We start from the raw sequence: 20,490 nt of genomic DNA on the forward strand, positions 1-20,490 counted from the left end.
CAAAAACAGCCGTTGTGCCAGAAAACATCGATGCCGTACGTGAACTGATAATGCAAGACCGTCATGTGACTTACCGTGAGATAGAGGCATGCCTAGGCATTTCTTCCACCAGCATACATTCGATATTGCATGAACACCTGGCCGTAAAAAAGGTTTGTTCTCGTTGGATCCCGCACAATTTGACAATCGCTCAAAAGAAAGCTCGTGTGGATTGGTGTAAAGAAATGCTGAAAAAATACGATCGCGGTGCTTCAAAAGACGTTTATAAGATCGTCACAGGTGACGAATCATGGATCTATGCGTATGAGCCCGAAACAAAACAGCAATCGACCGTGTGGGTCTTCCAAGACGAGCCAAATCCAACGAAAGTTGTTCGTGGAAGAAGCACTTCGAAGCAAATGGTCGCCTGTTTCTTCGGCATAACTGGTCATGTGGCGACTGTTCCGCTTGAGCAACGTAGGACGGTCAATTCTGAGTGGTACACCACCATTTGTTTGCCTGAAGTCTTCGGAGAAATTCGAAAAATGAACAAGAGAAGACGAATCATTGTGCACCATGACAATGCGAGCTCTCACACATCGGCTCAAACCAGCGCATTTTTGACCGGCCAAAACGTCGAAGTGATGGGTCATCCGCCGTACAGCCCTGACTTGGCACCCAATGACTTCTTTTTATTCCCACACATCAAGAAAAAAATGCGTGGTCAACGATTTTCGTCGCCAGAAAATGCTGTTGAAGCATTCAAAAACCATGTTTTGGAGGTGTCTCAATCGGAGTGGAAAAAGTGCTTCGAAAATTGGTTTGAGCGCATGCAAAAGTGTATAAATCTTGATGGAGAATATTTTGAAAAACAATAAAACCATTTTCGTTGATAAATATTCGTATTTTCATTATTAGGCCAGAAATATATATAGCAGCCCTCGTACCGTTTTTATTGTATAGGGTCAATCCATAAGGGAGTGAGCTAATGAAGGTTGCTTGACCATTTTATAATCAAATCATTTTTTGTTTGTTTGTTTGTGGATTCCTACATGATTACAGATCCAAAATTAATATAATTTTAAACAGACTTATTCAAAGAGGCTCGGTTGACATATTGACATGGATGAAAACAGAGATGTAATGGACGAAGTAGGAAATGAATTTTGCGCATGTCTTGGAATCATGATGTATGATTTCATCCATGTGATTTTCATGTGAGTCAAACACGACACAACAGGAAAATTCCATGCTTTCTGCAAAGGCTGGACGTCCGAAGGAATGTCTGAGATATAAGATGAGACTTTAAATTAAAATGTACATAACCTTAGTGGAACTAAATGATTCGGTACAGCGGCACGAATTCTTGTTTGAAATGGAGAGAAAGGAATTAATTGAATTGAAGGGAATTGATTTCACGAACAAGGACCAAATTTTCATCCCTACTTTTTTCATGTGTTCTATGAGAAGCGTTTTGCAAGTGTATAGTGAGTTGTGCTTCGAGACGAGTTATTGGTTAATCATCAGCATATCGTTAATGGTTCTTACTACAGTCATTGATTTTAAAATTTGACAGTGATTTTTAAGTGTGTCTGCTTGATATTTTTTTCTTTTCAAGTATGCGTCCAGTAGTGACTTCATGAATTCTCACCAAATTATTTAATGTTACAAACGTTAACAATTTCCTTTTGTGATTAGTACACATCCACACACAGTTCAAATTGGGGCGCAAAAATTGTAATTACTACTTGCATTGCTTTGACATTTAAGTTTCTTCTGTATTGCTTTATGTTATTTGATCATGTAATTACGATCAAACTACAGTACGCCTGGCAATGACTTCTTTTTGTAACATAAAAATACATTTATTTAAATCAATGATCAAGTCCATCTATTGACTCAACTAACGGATGCTGCTCATCTTCTTTCTTCCTCATGCTGCTTGTACTTGGAGGAGCTTTTCTCTTGCGACGATGAATAACGCCATTTTCGTCATCCATCATTTTAATAATCTGTATCTGATCAGAAGTATCAAGAGGCGCAACAGATATATCTCTGACAGCACGAAACTTACCGCAATTGTTTAGATGCTCGTTTTCAAGTCGAAAAAAGTTCCATACAAAACGTCTGAAAAATAAAACACACAGATAAATATTGAACTACAGTATACAGCCACAAGGATTACTTTATACAAAATGCTTGAATTACATGAACTATACTGAAAAGGGACCTGATGGTTTTCACGAAATTACATGAACTATAGTTTTTGACTATAGTCTGCCTAGGCTTCTGCACTTAGAAAGTAGCTATGAAACAGTAGCTACTAGTCAATGTATTCGAGATAGGCCAATTGTTTTTAGCTATGAAATACATTATTCATGGAAAGTATCGAAATTCAAGGGCGGTGTATTAAGTATCCAGTTCATTTCATTTTGGGCTGAACTGCGAGCTTTATAATAAAGTATGGTGAAAAAAATTTGCACAAAATTATAATCCGTTTGCCACACTGAACATAGGCAATTTTATTGTGTTCTCTGATTGTTTAAGAAGAATGACATCTGAACCTTAATGTACAAACACATTTACGCCATATCTGCCGGCCTTGCGACAATTCTGGGAAACTTTTGACATGGATGACGATGTATCAATTTTGACACGATGTATCAATTTCATTGAAGTATCTACGGATCTGTCGGATAAGACCTGCAACAGATGTTGGCTGACAATTATTGGCATACATTTGTCTCTTTAAATTTGCCCAAAAGTCCTCAATAGGCCGAAGTTGAGGAATATTAGGAGGATTTTGATCTTTGGGTATGTAGCGTATACCATAGTATGCCATGGCTGCAAGACTTTCTGTAGCATAGTGGCAGCTGGCTAAATCTGGCCAAAACACCCCATTGTCTCCACGATGATACGTGTTGATAAACTGTTTAACATTCGGCAGATAGAACTTCCCATAACGTTCAGTGTTTAGCGCAACACCGGTGGTAAAAAACTGCGGTTTAGAGAGTCCCTTTTCACTCATCGCAAGCCATAGCAACATCTTTAGTGGATATTTTGATTTCGAAAAAAAAAAAAAAAAAAAAAAAAACCTCACTGAAGCAGGCACATCACCAATTCCTAGATCGTAGTACGATTTAGGCTGCCACTCGTGACCATCTAATGTAAAATAGGTCTCATCGTTCATGAAGCACAGTACATCATTTGTAGCAGTGAACGTTTTGGTGACTAGAGTTCTTAAATGTTGTTTCTGAATCACAATTTGCTGTTCCGTAACCTTCGGCATAGTTTTCCGTTTACGTCTGGTAATTCCCATTTTCTGTAAAGCATACTTCATTGTATTTTTATCACAGTGAAATTTCTTACCAAGTTCTCGGTACGATTTTGCCACCTTAGCTGCAGTAGCTCGTTGTAGTTTTCTCAACACCTTGGGATCACTTAAAGTCCATTTCCGTCCATTGCCGACCTTCCTTTCCACGTTCATACCCTTCTCTACTTTCGACTCAATATTATCCACCGTTCGTCTTGAATATCCCACACTCTGGAAGTGTTTCACAAGGTCTGACTTTTAACATTCGGATTGTCTTTCCAATATTGCACGATTATTTTACGACGTGTTCCTTATTTAACGTCAAACTCATTTCGTTGTGCGTCATTCTTGTCCTGCACTTGCTAATACACGACAAATACACTAATCTTCCTGCATAGCTCATATCGTGTGCCACGACCCACTGTTGCCAGGTTTGCAGCGTTGCAAATTTTGTGCAATTCTTTTTTCACCATACTTACTCCTTCTACGTGGACATGAACATATAACGGAATTTACTGAAACCAAACGTACTCAGCGCATCTTTAAAATCCAGGCATAATTAATGAATATTTAAGAAAATACATCTACAAAATTACGTTATTATCCTTATGTTTCAACAGTAAAACTCATATTAATTTCTAGATAAGATCTTAGGAACAAATATGTGCCCTATCCAAATATCCATATTTCAGAATGCTGCAGTACTTCCACAACAATTTTTATAGAGGCAGTTGGGAATACTTCAAATGATATGAACTTAGTCAAACTTCCTAAATAAAATTTGTTGCGTGAGTACCTCAGGATTCTGAAACATATGTTTTTGGATAGTGCACATATATATTATATATTGGAGCTATGGACCTTTAAAATTCATTTTTTCGTGTCTTCGACAGACTGAAGCATTTGTGCACCCAGGTTGGTCTATGCTTTTCGTCTTATCTCGGTGTCAGGAATCACCTCTCAAACGTTGTTGATGTTGTTTTAAAACACCCTGTGTATATGTATAGTAATGCAATGGGGTTATTGTACATAAATATAGAGAATCGTCGAAAATTTTAGTGGTGATGGAGCAAAATGTCCTCCTTTTTGATTGTAGAAATCTCGATACGAAAATTTTCTTCCAGTATCTACTTCTTCCAATATCTTCAAAATTTCCTTCCAATTGTTTCTAATATTTTATTCACTATTTGAACATCTCTATGCTCTATTAGTTTATGAACAGTGAATTGTCAATGATAGTTGTACACAATAAAGATATATTATGTTTAAAAGAATTTTACGCTGGAAACTTGAATTAAGAAATATTTTTTAAAAAATAAATAAAATGAGAAACTTGAATTCATTGAAGTTAACAGAAAATTAAGAAGCTTTTCTTATCACCAAATATATACAAACCTGAAAACTTCCAACGGTGACAATATTGAAGTCATAAGATCTCCTTGGATATAATGCAATTCAGTAAGGGCTGACGATAAGGCCCAGGCAAATCGCAGGACTAAGTCTTCTACAATAGCAAAATAATAATACGTCTGAAATAAACCAGAAGGTATTTCTCATAAAATTGGTGTAGTATATATCTAATAACAATAATAATAATAATAATAATAATAATAATAATAATAATAATAATAATAATAATAATAATAATAATAATAATAATAATAATAATAATAATTGCAGTGTGCAGAGCAAGGATTTATGGGCAAGTTTTCTTTGCAGGAAGAAATGTAACTGGACACTCGTATCTTGATATGCTCTAGATGTAGTTGGTATCACAAAAAGGACTCCCGAGATTTCATTTTCCAATAGGGTGAAGTGCCACCCCACTTCCATAATAACATGAGAGGGTATCAGAATGAATATCTCCCACAGCGCTGGATATGTCGCACTGATCCTGATGATGCAGCATTTTTGAGATGGCCAGTGAGGTCCACACACATGACATCACGCGACTTTTTTTATGGAGCTTTATCAAAGACCGCATCTTTGTCCCACCATTGCCTCGAGATCTGACGGAGCTGCGAGAGTGGATCACAGAAGCCTTTGCTGCCGTTAGAAGAGAAATGTTGATTCGAGAATGTGATATCAACTAGATATCTGTCATGTTACAAAGGGCGCCCATATTGAATCTTTGCAAGGTAAGTAAAAAAAAAAAAAAAAAAAAAAGAACTTTAATAAATTATCTTGTTTTCGGTATATAAAGGATTCTAATATCACATTAGTGGGCTTGAGAATAATTTTTTTAAAGTGCATCCTTTTCCGGACACTATTACAACACTCCTTAGAAACGTTATATTTCGCAATAGCAATAAGAAAATTAAGCAGATCTTTATAATCAAAGATGACTTCAATACATACTGCAAACACATTGCGGGCCTAGTAGGTGAGTGGAATATGACGCACAATCTTGATCAGTATTAGGTAAGGTTGAAATAAGTATTTCACATTCTATTATTTTATTGTATTATCATACATACAGCTATGCAACGACATTAGAAATGCAAAATTGAGCTGAGTGAGCTGATCACCAAAGCAAGCAATATTGAAATTATTAGTATATATATAACTTACATATACTGTATACCTTAGCATACAAATATATTCCAGTTAATAACTTCTTTCAACCCTGTGCAAACCTGTGTAACTTTATATACCTAATTTCACACCCCTAAAGTAAGCGAATCCTTACATTCGGCACTCAATGAATAAACTCCTGATTGAAATCAAGAGAATCTGTGTTTCAGCGTTTTCATAAATTACGCTCCAAAGGGGGGCGAGGATACATTTTAATAGTATCCAAATTATTATTTTTTTTATTATTCAGAAAACGCTCAATGTGAGGATTCGCTAAAATTGGAGATATGAAATTCAATACATAATATCTTCATTAAAAATGACCAAATCTATGTTTCAGAATTTTGGAAATTTTCGCATTTGAACGGGAATTCCTATAATATTAAAATTTCTGGTTTTACATTTATTACATCATCTTCCTGCCATGCTGAAAACGGACACTTCTGCTAGTCGTTCAAATACGTTTCCTCAGATTATTCAAATAATTTAGTTAATTTAATAATTCCATTCGTCGGAAACTTTCGTTTTAGAGTAATTACTTTTCTTAATTATTTTCTTCCTGCATATGATTAACTAAAATTATAAAGATTTTATTATTTAAATGTTCTAATAGGTGCTACCCGATTTTTAGCATCATTAATGGAAACAAAACAATACACAGTCTGAAATAGTAAAATATAATTATTTTAATTCCCTCCCCATACTAAATCAACATTGCGGCAAAATTCTGTGCGCCGTTTCGCTAAAGATTTTAAATTTCAAATAAATAAATAAATAAATATTTCGAATATAGTTACTAGATATTAATTATATAGTAAGATACATACCACAGAAGAGTAGACGATTTCTTCTCGAAGATATTTATTCTCTCCTGCCTTTTTGTCAAAGAGGCCCCAATCCATTTTTATATCCCACGCATATGCGTAGCAGGAACTAATGATAGACGCAACAATCCATAAATAAAAATATGGATTAGCCGTTGTAGATTCATACGTATCTGTAACATTAAGTTTACGTAAGATTGTGATATTATTTTTGAATGAAATTTACTTTGATAAAAAGAATGAAAATACCTACGATTATACGTAACCTAACGTTTACATATACACTCTACAGGGTGTTAATGAACTCCGAGTTATCAATTTAGATCTTCCGGTACCGATCTAACTAACTGTACAAAGTAAGTTGAAGTGCGGGGATACATTTTTAAATACTAATTGAGTACTCGTTGTGTGGGTACCAGGTGATTGTGAAACATTGATATTTAGGTAGAACGCATACTAGTTCCTGTGTAATTTCTTGACTTGCTTGTGAGAGGTCGCAATTTTCAAGCAGGATGTTTTAAAACGTGATGTTTCACATTTTCGGCAGTTTTTAACTCTGAAAGGAGGCGTTTCCCGACACATGTTTGTTACAACTTCTTTTTATTCATTTGATATAAGGAACCACCTCCTAAATTTATGACATGGAGTTAATTAACACTTTCACAAAGTTTATTGAGATATGAGATAAATAGAGTAAAAGCACTCTATTTTATCTTCTAAGATAAAATAGAGTGCTTTTGTTTTTCAAAGTATCAAGTACGAAACTATCTCCTTTACTCTTATTATTAAAAATGTAAAAAGGACAAAACTTGAACTATATACGATAGAAGAGGATAATGGGGAACCATGGCTTAACTAAAGACACGTCATATGAATTAAGACGAAAAAAAATATTAGTATGGCACTCACAGGGAATTAATATCGAAACCTCCTAATTCAGAACAAGAATATAAGTGTGCCTGCATCTTCGGATTGTAGCACAAGGGTAAGACTGCTATTCCTAGTATCTCATGCTCACCCTATTTGACGTAGCTGAGTAATAACAGTTGCCAGAGCCCGACTGACGGTTGAGCGCTTGTCTCAAAGATGCTCGATAAGGCTAAGGTTTGGAGATTTGGCTAACCAGGGTAGAAGGAAATTATCGATAGATTGTATTTGCAGTATAACTGGCGCGTTTTCATGCAGGAAGATGTGGTTCCTTCAAATGTCGAATGAAGTCGGAGGACATGAGTGAGATCGCCACAAATGTACAATGTACTGGTCATGCACCGAAAGGCGTACGTTATTTACCCTGATACAAGAATTTTAGGTATAGATACTGTATGGCAAGTGCGAACACATTCCGAATTTTCCCTCTCTCATGAACGCCTACCGACACGTTCATGGCAGTCACAATGGCTGAACCAACTACTGTCAATTCTGAATATCCTTTTCAGTTCGCCTCATCACTGCAGTGTTTCCCGATACCACCGAAGATATTCTTGCTGATGTGCAGGTGTCAGAGATGATCATCCAAAAGGAATGCGTAGCCTTTCTTTCAAAAATCGATTGTTTTATTCGTGCCTAACATGGAGACAACACTGCGGCTATAATTGCACCGGCGGCCGTCATCCTGTCAGTTCGGGTGGCCCGAACGATTCTTCTGTTTAGATACTCCCCTATGCGTCGCGGAGATTATGGGAAACACGCTTGCTGTGAGAACTCTCTTGTTCCCATCGTTTATACCACCGACGAATTCTGAAACATCACGACTAATGCGTGAGAATTATGTCAAATAACCACAGTCATCTCGCAGCATCAGTATACGGCCAACATTGAAGCAGACACAGACTTCAATCTACACCAATGGATTCGCAAACACAACTATCCTCATCGTGTTGTCCAATGTTCTTAAAACTACTAATTACCTTCCAAAGACACACATTTTTCCACGCATGTGGTACAAATTTTGTTCGACTTGGACAATGTGTGTGGGAAATGCTTAAATGTGTTTTTACCAGTAGCCATATACAATCGGCTCTGTTTATTTACGTAAATATGTGTTTTTTTCTCACGTCAGTTAATCATTCCCAGGTTGTGACGTATACGTTTCATTAGACCCCTACTTTCTCATGAATACCTGTATTTTACTAATTTTCGTGCCATCACAAAACGTATGAATATAAAAGATTTTAAAGATACTAACATTTACTTCGACCGTGTAGTAATGTTAACTACGACTGTGTATTAAAAATCCACACTGTCTAATGTTGTAACAAGCAATTGCAATGTAAACGCTATTTTTATTAAATCAGTTCTAATTAATGTAGGAAATAGAGTTATTTCATCCAAGAGAAACAAGCAAGTATAGATAATACTCACCTGCATATATACTCCTCAAAGTACTGAAGAGAACGACGAAGAACGTGGTTGAATACTTCCCAGCATTAACTAAGTGAGGAAAGGCCTCTCTGGTATCTCTATATCTTCTCAGACACTGAGCAAATCTAAACCATGCTGGCAGACAATTCACTATTGGGCGAACAATAAACGATTTTTCCATGCACTGTGAAGTGACTAAAGAAATACAAACCATTACGTATCACGTCTTACACGGTTATGTTACATTTTCACGTAACAATTACCAAATAATGTATAGATGCTATTTTAAAACTATATGAAGAATTATAGTGAAATCTGTGGGTGTCGGCAGTCATCAGTACTACTGAGAAATGTATAGAATACCCACAGAAAATAAATTGTATCTCAAAGCAAGAAACTAAATATTATAGATCTGAATAAGTATTTATAATACACATACTAATTATTATCTACGGATCAGTTTTTATTTTATAAGTAATATACACATTACAAATTATTTCTGCAATATAAAAACATCGTACTGTATAATAGATACATATTAGTTTCCCATTAGCAGACTGATTTAAATGTAATTTCAACATGTTAATTGTATTTTTGGACGACCCGCTCGGGAGAGTAATACTCCCGGAAGTACGTTTTTCCGCGCGCTACTGTAGGCAGCTGTTTTACGCGCTATCCTAGCCAGTTGTTTTAGGTTGGTCACAAAATTTATATCATGAAGTACAAGGGGAACAAAACGAGCCCTATATCATGGAGTACAAGGGCATAAGTATTACAACTAATTATCTGCACAAAAGTAAATAAATCACTTTTTTAAGTATTATTTTCATATTATTTTAATTTAATAAGTGTTATAAAAATGTTAAAAAAAACTTTCCTCGGGCCGGGTTTGAACTCACGCCAAAAGAGACTTCTATTACTAGCATATAGCGCTAGCTCACTCGGCCACCAAGGCCAACAACAGCCAGCGTTTGATTTCTGCTATTTTAATGCAATGTGGCAAGAAGTGGATAACACCAACCAATCAGAACTGTGTTTCTCGTTTCTACTTCCGGGAGCATTACTCTCCCGAGCTAGTCTTATTTTTGGAGAAGTTACTTTCAATGGACAAGTTTTTCAATCTCATACATTTGGGTTTATTAATTTTCCGAATCATACATCAGTAAAAGACTCCTGAAGGGATTTTTTTATAATGAAGATCAGATAAGTGTCCAACATTATGGAGATGAATTTGTCATTAACAGCGTACGAATAAAGTTACTTCCAACATACAGAGGGAGCCAACTTACAGAGGAATATGTAATACAAAGAATCTTATGGGGAAAATGCAGGTTTTATAAAAATGAGGCCAAGTTAAGTAGGTACCCATTTAAGAATGTGACTAAGTTAGGTACATGGCCAACTTAAGGAAGTGGCCAATTTAGTAAGATTTACTGTGCTTTAAAACTGTATATTTGAAATGTACAATTGAGTTAAGCGAAATCCTTCAAACAAGATTAACTGCATGAACCCATAAAGTTAAGTAGTACTTAAATTAATTCTTCTCAACGCTGAGAACTAGCTAAATCGTTTTTCCTCTCACCTGGAAACAATTTAAATATTGTCGTGTCTGTCTTCGAGATATAATTTTTAAGCGCACCCGGAACTCCCCTCCCTAAGTTCTTTCTTGAATGAATTTTTACCAAAGTAAGGAGTTAGCTCAATTACATATTCCTATTCGAAAACGAAATATTAACTTCTTACACTTTTCAGCTCATGGTGCTCTTAGTGTTCCATGACGGTACCTGAATTCAGAATAGTGGTATGCCTAAGACACACCTATATTACTTCCAAAAATGAAAAAAGGACTAATGTCCTTATTTACTTCTATATGTAGGTATCTTTTTTAAAAAGAGTTTTGTTAAATGTAGATTATAAGATCATAAACTACATAGTTATGGTTTCGATTGTCAATATAACAGAAATATGATTTGTTAATGAGGTGTTGAGTTTGAAATGTCTTTCCTGGAAAATTTTAACTTTGGACTTAGACCACTTGGCATCCAAGCGACCCATATAAAACTGAACATACTTTAAATTCACGAACAATTTATCAAGATAGATACTTGTTATTGGTAAAAACACGATCAAATTCGGAAACGATATAGGATAAGTCCATATCATTCACTGAATCTTGCCAAAGATTTCGCGGTATCTAGTAAGTCAGCCCCGATGCATAAGGGTATTACGGAGTCGTTTCGGAAACCGTGCATTAGGAAAATTCGCTATGATCCAACAAAACGTCATGGAGAGAGATAAATGTTCCAGAAAAGGGTCACATTATGAGATATCTCGTAGGTTATCCACAAGACGAAAAAAAAATTTCACGACACCGTTTCGAGACGAGACAGGCTCAACATTTGTTTCATAGGCAACTCTTTTTAAGATAGTTCAATTATCTTTTTTATTGACAGTAAAACAAACATTTTTTTGCATGAAAAACTTTAATTATAAAAATGCTGAGAGATTTAAAAAAAGTGCTAGAAGTCTATGAGAAAGTCAATCAACCTATTGCCTAATATACTATTATAATTTCAATGGTAATTTTGCTAGTCACAAATTTATTTGACTTCGCAGGACTTCATTTTTTTAAAATTAATAATAGTAACATTGTAGCGTTTCACAAAATTATTTTATACTTCTTGGCGCGCTTTAAAGTTATTTCTGTTTTTATAGCGCTTTATTGTAGTAGGTTAATATTTTATAGAAAAAGTTATTATTTTGTTTTTTTAGCGTACTTCTAATGTCAATTAATATTTAAAAAAATATTTTTTATTTGTATATAATAATACATTAAGCGAAATATTTTATTATATTTCAAAAATATCGTAGATCTATATTTTATAAAATATTTCTTTTACCATTTTTCCTTTATTTTTTAATGAACGAAAGCAATCACATAAGGTAACATCGATATTATGGATTTAGCATACACTGAAATGACATGACACCACGAAAAGATCGTTGAACGCTAAACTTAATATATCGTTCTATTTCATTATTTATCAGCGTTTTTATTAAAGCGGTAACGTATCGCAGTTTCCTACAAAAATCATAGAAATGTGATGCTAACACAAAATTGTATCACAAAGTGCGATGCATATATCTATGGTCATAATTTATTACCGAAGTGAAAAATTTACTTAATATTTTATGAAAAAGGATATATTATTGTCAATGACAGATTGATTCCTTTCTAATATGACAAAGTTTACTGATAAATGTCCACCCGAAAAAACAACATTTTCCCTTAGGTAACTTTTGGATTTTTAATCACACAGACCAATCCACTACGAATCGCACAACATACTAGCGAAGATTTGCCTTAAAATCACAATAAGGTCATGTGTCCCTTGACACTTTTATTGCATCTGGAAATTAAGTGTCTCAGTGAGTTTTCGAGAGCAAGACCCTAGTTTACTTTTCCAAACCAGATCACTAGGAAAAACACGAAACTATACTCTCTTTCTGCCATTGTAAATATTCATAGTTGTTTATAACTCTGCTAAAGGGATCATAAATGACATATCTATTTGTTTCATAATATTGATCCAGAAATATTTCATTTGCTACTCCCTCTTGTTTCTCATCGTGACGAAAGAAAAGTAGTGTTCGATGTAGAACGTTCAAATTATGAAAAAAAAAAAGAACTGCATCCGTGTAGAATTTGGTTACGATATGATATAGATAGTAGTAATGTCTGAAATCAAATCACTATTATTATTTATATATATATTTTCATAAATATGAAGGTTCACTTTGTGGACCATGTAATTCCAATTTCCTGCTTATAGACAACATTATAAATTTACCATTTAATAAAAAAGAAAATCTTCGTATGGACACATACAAAACAGTTATCTTTTTACACAATCTGTAGGATGTATAAAAGTTGGTACTTTGTCATTATTTTTTCCGTTCTTCGGTTTTAAAATTCCCAAGTAAAGAAAATTTAATGTCTTCTTTCGAAAATAAGCAAATACATTCTATATTTTTTTCATTCCCAGTGTTTTACCATTTATATTAATTTAAAATGTTTACCTCCAGCTCTTGTCCAGTCTTTGCTTGTTACGTAGAAGCAGATGAGATACTGGAAGTCCAAAAGAGCGCTAGCAAGACTGTTCAATTGATCAGCAAGCCAGAAGTCTGCGAATCCTACGTAGAAAAACGGAGCACATAGGATGCGACCCTGTAAAATATAAAGCAATGACGGATTCTTGAAAAGAGTTTCAACGAAGTTTTAAAATAGTGCTAGGACGTAATTTTTATTTAAGATATAGTATATATAATGGATTTGAAGTATCGATTACCTTATCAATTTGTCTGGTTTAATTTGATTTTGATTATAAACATAAAAACAATCTTGCTAAATGCAGATCTACACTAATTTATGTACAAAACAACTTAAGTAAATAAAGTATAAATAAGAATCATTCAAACATTTCTTTATTCTCGTATTATCAGTTTGCAAGACATTTTAATATCACTGGATATAATACACCTATCAAAGACTTAACATGGTCTTTATATGGTAGAGAACAAGTTTCATATATATAAGGAATATAAACAAGAAACCAAGTAAATTTAAGGCACAGATTAGTGCATAGTAGCTACGTAAGTAATTTGATGAATTATTATTTCCATCAAATACAAAGTGAGCAAAATTCAGTTCTCTTCGCAACTAAACCTATGAGGACTGCTGGAAGAGTTCCTGCAATCAATATGAAAAGACTTGTAAATTCTGGAAACAGTTTTATTGTTTATCAACGTATTCATCTTTACGATCAATACACTTTTGCATATGCTGAAACCAATTTTGAAAGCATTTAGTCCACTCCTACCCCAGAAACCACTGTTCAGATTGTGTCAACAGCTGCTTCAGGCGACACAAATCGCTCACCACGCATCTTTTTCATGTGTGGGAAGAAAAAGAAGTTATCAGATGAGTACGGATAATAAGTCATTAATTTGACAATCTTATTGGACAAAAATCAACAGTTTGGTGTGCTGAGTGGGAACTGCATATGATTTGGCTACTGATTCAAGCATAAAAGGGTGTTCGAGCTGAGACATGTCGTGAGGTACTGCGTCTGTTTGGTTATAGCGAAAATGCATTTATAGAACAGTACATTTACCACACAAATGAGATGTTCCTGCATCGTTGTTTCGAAGGGGGAGATAGTAGTGGATTGAAATTAACTGGGAAGGTGTTGGCGATCACCTCTAACTGTAAGGGAAAGATCTATTATCATGAAGCTTCGTCACCTACTACAGTTACAGGAAAGGATTACAAGTTGATTTGAGACAATCTGAGGAATCATATTGGCAAAAAACGGCCAGAACTGGATAAAAGCTTCACAATAAGGACTCATGTGTTAAATATTGTAATGGGACACTTGCCTAGGTGTGAAATAAACTGTGTACCACATCCTCCCCCTCCCTCCACACAGCCGTGATCTCGCCCAGTGCAACTTTTGTCTCAAAACTAAAAACGAAACTACGTAGCTAGCTATCACTTTGGGACAGTGCTGAAGAATTGAGAGGCGATTTTAAAATGCATTACCAATCATGGTTTATGTCACGAATTTGAGATCTGGACGAAAGAAATAAGTGCATTGGGATGGGATGGGAAGTACTTCGAGAAAAGACAAGCAAACTTTGAACCAAAGTAATAAGCAGTTGTGAAAAAAAATTCTCAATCTTTCACGAATATTATGGGCAACATATTATCTCGACTCCTTAGCTCTTGTCACTTACGAATTATTATTATTTTAGATACTGATCTCGGAGAAGATGTGATATGGCGAATAAGAGAGGATGTGGTATGGCGGATCGCCTCATAAGTGAGGTGTCCTTCGTTCGATAGCAGGCCAACTACTGGACAACACTGTGTTTGATTTCCTAGAGGTTTTCTTGTGTCATTCTTAATTTACCAAGTCTTTTACAATAATTCACTTGCTTTCATCATGCTGTTCTTTAGACTATATGGCTGATCTGGGTTTTAAATGTTACTTTTTCCACTGGTTATTGTGATTCAACTCATTGTGCTGCTAATATTTTAAATCTTGAAAGATAGGTGAGTGGTCTCAGAACACATAATTGTTACTGACATCTATCATTAATTTGTCATAGATTACAGGCAAGAATTATTATTATTATTACAAAAACTAAACAGCAAATATGAACTCATCATTATCGCAGAGAAAGCTGAAGTTTTCCCTTTCTGAAGTTATTTCTAATTTATAACAGAATAAGATCCTTGATCGGTTACAGTGAGTTCAGTTGAGAACTGAAAATGAGTGTGCCATCACAGGAGTTAAGAAGTGAACAAACAAACTACATTTGACGTTTCATTATTTAGCATGCGAGTATTGGTAACATTTCACTAATTCAGAAAGACGGAAAGAGTGCATAACTGGTTCAAAACTCGAACCTGGGATCTTCGGCGTACCGTGCCGATGCATTCACCTGAACGCTACTCAGTCCGCTCCAAGAACAGCCATATACTTTCTTGCTCTTGGAGTCAGTGTTCTTTCACTCAGACCACATAGTTTGTACACAACTCCCTGTGCTTGAATAATCCACTATCCATATTCAGAACCCCTCTGACGGTTGTATTATCATTATATTAATGAACAGAGAAAACAACCGATCTTTAACACACCAACTCCTCATTAGTCATAAAAATTCCATACCTTAACTTTAAAGTACGCTAATCCTTTCTTACCAGAACTTTCAATACCCAGAATCTAGCTTCATGTCGGAATGTCTGAGTAGGATTGAGGATAAATGCTACCATAATAATTAGTAAAGCCAGGGGATTAGCATAGGCCGGTATGCTAAGCGAATCACTGTACAAGAAACTAAGCACGCTCAGTGTCCAAATGACGCCAAAGATTGAAGCCAATTCCATCAAATGTTGTTCCGAAAGATGATTTCTTGGATCCAGCTCGAAAATCAATACATGATTGACTCCCGATGATCTCCATCCATAAACATTGATGCCCATTAGAAACAGGAACTCTACGATGAGAAGTGGGCCTCTGTACAGACGGAAGACTGTTTGCCAATCGTCACGACCAGGATGGAAGATTGCTGGAAATAAATGAACATAAAAAAGATATTGATTTCAACAAACATGACAAGAAAAATAGATGATAACAGCACAGCAACGCACACATAAGTTTGACTGACTTTTTCAATTGAAACAACTATGCATACATGATAAGACTGCGGTGTAGATAAAACGAAGAGAACACGGTAATCTCGTGGTTAGAGCGTTGGACTCACGTTCACGTGGTCCCGGGTTCGATTCCGTCGGGCCGGTGCTTCCCAATTTTCGGCGTCCACCTAGCGTCATGAGACAAGTTGGGGAGTCACGTGAATAAAAGACGTGACGGCCACTACGTCTAGAAAGCTCCTGATACGTCTGTTGGTGATAGGCGGCGCAGCGGTGACTGATCACGTGTTCGTCGGTAGGCTGGACGTAGTTCAGCTGGTCGCTAGTGAATGGCATTGGAGCGGCTCAGGTTCACAAAGAACTGTTACGACAAGTTGTTTATATGGTCGATAAAACGAATAAATCCTTGCATGCTTGGCTATGATTAGGTACTACTTTCCCAACCATGTGAATCTGAAGCATTTACATTGTCCTTTCAGTAAAATTGTATGGAAGGAAATTCTCGATTTCTCAGTTATATTATATATATATATATATATATATATATATATATACAGTGGCGTATTTAGGGGGGTGGCTTCCGGGCTTAAGCCCCCCCCGAAATCTTACTTAGTAAAGTAAATGAAATATCTTGCAGAATTTTCACATTTCTAGGCAAAGCCCCCCCCCCCGAAAGTTAGGAAAGCCCCTCCCGAAACAAAATCGTAAATACGCCACTGTATATATATATATATATATATATATATATATATATATATATATATATATATATATATATATATATATATATATACCAAGATCGTGACGAGATTCTTGCATTTTGTTGCGGAAAGATTGGAGAGAAGAAAATATGGACTTCTTCAACATTCCTCCTCTCTACCATGGCGATGAATACATAATGTAATCAAGAAAGTAGCTCTAAATTATGTCCTGATTTATACTGGTAAACTATCAAATCTTTCATATTAAGACAAATTTAAGAAGAAAGTAAATCAGCAAAAATAAAAGGCACTTTCTCGTACCAATTTTTCAAACTGAATAGTGCTATACTGCAGTTCTTACTGTGAAACACAAATAAAATTATGTTTTCGAAAAATAACTTTATCTGAAGAAACCTCACTCCCAAAAGTAAACTACTCTCTTACTTTTTTAATTAAAAATGTCATGTCATATATTTGAGTTATTGATTAAATACGAGGCGCATGTAAAAAAACAGCCGATATATCTTTTTTCTATATAAAAAAAAAGAACATGCTACAAGAAATTTATTGCAATTAATATACGAGTAGATACCTTGGCTATTTCTCTACATAGTTAGCATGAACCTCCAGACATTTCTGGTAGCATAACACAAGCTTTGGTGTACATTCTGTGCAAAAAATTGCCGCCCGAGAGTGCAGCCAGTCTAGAATTGATGTTTTGAGTGCTTTGCTGTCGCTGAAACGCTCGATGCAAGCCACCTTTTCAGGCGAAGAGAAAGAAAGAAATCGTTGGGAGTATAATGGGGATGACTGAATATCCCCCATCGAAATCTTTGAATTGTCTCAACAGTACCAACAGGCAGCAGCTGTGTGTGGGTGGACGTTGTCATAGATCAGAAGAATTCCAGAGCCTAGCATTCGTTTTCGTCGATTTTGACGGCACGTCGCAGATTATGCAGTGTTTTACACTACATACCTGTATCTGCTCCACAAGAATAATTCCCTTTTGGTCCCAAAATACGGTTGCCATGAATTTGTGAACTGATAATGTTAGAATTTCTTCATTTTAGGACAGGGTTTCTCAACCAGGGGGGCGCGACCCCTAGAGGGTTATTGAGATGATTTCATGGCGATAGCGAAGATAAGTGGAAGAGATAAATATAATTAGAATCTAATACCGGAAAATATTTTTTAAATAGGCTATTGTTTTGAATTTTGTTCTGATAAGCATATTTTTATTTGTATACACTCTGTTTAGGACGACATAAAATAAGTCTATTAAAAATTTTCAGCAAGTGCACAGTTGTTTAAAGATTAATTTACATAAAAGAGGTATGATATGAAAATATGAGAACTGCATATTGAAATACCAGAAAAATACAAATGAAACAAAAACTACATATTGAAATACAATTAAAATTGAAAACACTAATCCCCAATAGCTATGTTGCGTTTGTTGATAAATCAACAATGACAAATTATTCTGTCGGCAATAAAAGAGATTGCTTTTGTTTAGGACCCTTTGTTGCTTTCTGCAGAATTGTACACGTATGTGTGTGGGTGCGAAAAGTCTTTTTTGTTCGCAAGTTAACCACAATGAAGGTAGATTTTTGGTGTGGGATTTTATTTGTTTCCTAAATTTTACATGTGAACAAGTTGCTTTTAACAGTTTTTGGTGATATTGAACACATACACAGCAATGCAGCAAATTCACAACAGTATCAGGTAACTCAAAGTAGTGGCTTCTCGAAAATTAAAATCCTCAGTAACATTAAAAAAAAAAAAAAAAAAACTGTCCAAGTTTTTTCGCCAAAATTAGAAATTACTATTTTTTTTTTTATCATGTGACCCAAAATTCTGGGAGTTATGAAGTTTTAAAATTTTCAAACAGCCTCCATTTTAAAACAGTATGACGGATTGAATTTGATATGTGTAATATGAATGAACTGACCTTTGGTTTTAATCCATTCGCTTTTAGGGAAGTTACTGTATTCACTATATACAAGAAATGGAATTCTACTATTATAAATATAGATGGATATCGTGAGATGTCCGCAAGGTATATTGAAAATCCCACATAAGCTCATTATACGTACCAGAAATTATAAACGGATCGCTGGCAAAGGGATGTGATAAAATTGAGGTCGCAATAGGGATTAGGTTGAGAACCAGTGCTTTAGGAGAACCAGAATGCTACTATTGCATTGACTGCTGCTTTTCCTCTATGGAAATTACTAATGAAACCGGAAGTAGTACTACATTTTAACCACGTCCAGTTTTGGTAGTGTTGCGGGTTGCGACGATATACTTTCTTGAGACACTGAATGGACTGCAGAAAACCGCTTACCGCTATCTATTACCATTTTTATTCTACGGTCATAAGTGTTGAAACCGAAAATGGGTTATTTAAACCACTCCAGGTTTGAGTAGAGGGTTAATGAAGAATATGAAACCTATTCTTGAGACACTAAATCGATTACAGGAAATCGCATCTCAATGTATCTTACCGTTTTTTCTCTGTGTAAATCAGTACTGAAATTGGAATATTAAATTTAAACCACTTCCGGTTCTGATAGAGTGTTTAGGATAATTATGGTATGTTCCCTTGAGACGCTGAATCAGTTTTTTTTAAAAAAAATCGCTTCTCGCTGTTACCTCTTTCGGTCTATTGCGATAGGCGTTGAAACCGGAAATGACTAATTTGAAACACTTCCGGTTTGAATAGAGAGTTAATGGAAATGTTGAAACTCATTTTGGAACGCTGAATAAATTACAAAAGAAACCTAATCGATATATCTTCGATATATCTTCGATAAAATATTTTTGCTCTGATACCTGTCGACAAACAGACGAACGGACGGGCAAAGCAATTTTATGTCCTCCGACAGTTTTGCATACTATAAATGGGAGTCTGAAATCTGCATCGCTAAAAAAAGGCTTGTTTTTAAACTCCAAATCATAGAAGAGAATCTTGTATTAGATATTACATAACACGCTATGTAGCGCAATGTTTTTTTAAAAAAATAAAACTTTTGTTACATTTGAAAATAATAAAAACAATCAACTGAAACATATTGACCAATGAAATGCAGAATAAAAACACTTTTCAAATAATTTCATACATGTTTTCTCTTGAAACAATGTATGTTTACTTTATGAAAGTCACTTTGAATCACGAAAGCATATTTCAAGAAAGGTTTCTATCATTAAAAAGTACGTTTTACTGTTGTACGCGAAATAGAAAATCAAAACATGGAACACTTGAAGAGAATTATTAGTGTCAATTTATGTAACCAATGCGTTCTGTTTGGTTAGAGAAGAATGTTATCGTAAGGTATGTTTGTACCGTAATGCAAACATTGACCAACAAAAGCAATTCTGGAAGCTTTTAGTTAGACAATAGCTCAAGGTTGCCAGAAGCTTTGAAGCAAAAATTCTTGACTATGGAAGTGAATATTCTTTCTCAAATCATACGTATAATATAGAACATTTAACTCGTTCAAAATACATTTTGCGATT

General features: G+C 35.1%; 1 protein-coding gene across 2 annotated transcripts in view; it reads right to left on the bottom strand.

Moving 5' to 3' along the window:
• Positions 1 to 780: 780 nt before the first annotated feature.
• The window catches only part of LOC145678610 (solute carrier family 53 member 1-like), a 189,376-nt gene continuing 169,666 nt past the window's right edge, over positions 781 to 20,490 (bottom strand). For both annotated transcript variants that reach the window (XM_081748958.1, XM_081748959.1), the window contains 6 exons: positions 15,818 to 16,185; positions 13,132 to 13,279; positions 9,052 to 9,246; positions 6,694 to 6,863; positions 4,688 to 4,821; positions 781 to 2,106 (listed from right to left, as the gene is read on the bottom strand). In XM_081748958.1, the coding sequence (XP_081605084.1) occupies positions 1,854 to 2,106; positions 4,688 to 4,821; positions 6,694 to 6,863; positions 9,052 to 9,246; positions 13,132 to 13,279; positions 15,818 to 16,185 (1,268 nt within the window). In that variant the 3' untranslated portion in view covers positions 781 to 1,853. The remainder of the gene's footprint in view (positions 2,107 to 4,687; positions 4,822 to 6,693; positions 6,864 to 9,051; positions 9,247 to 13,131; positions 13,280 to 15,817; positions 16,186 to 20,490) is intronic.

Source organism: Thermobia domestica, chromosome 2 (genome assembly GCF_964235325.1).
Source record: "Thermobia domestica chromosome 2, izTheDome1.hap1.1, whole genome shotgun sequence".
NCBI classification, from domain to species: Eukaryota; Metazoa; Arthropoda; class Insecta; order Zygentoma; family Lepismatidae; genus Thermobia; species Thermobia domestica.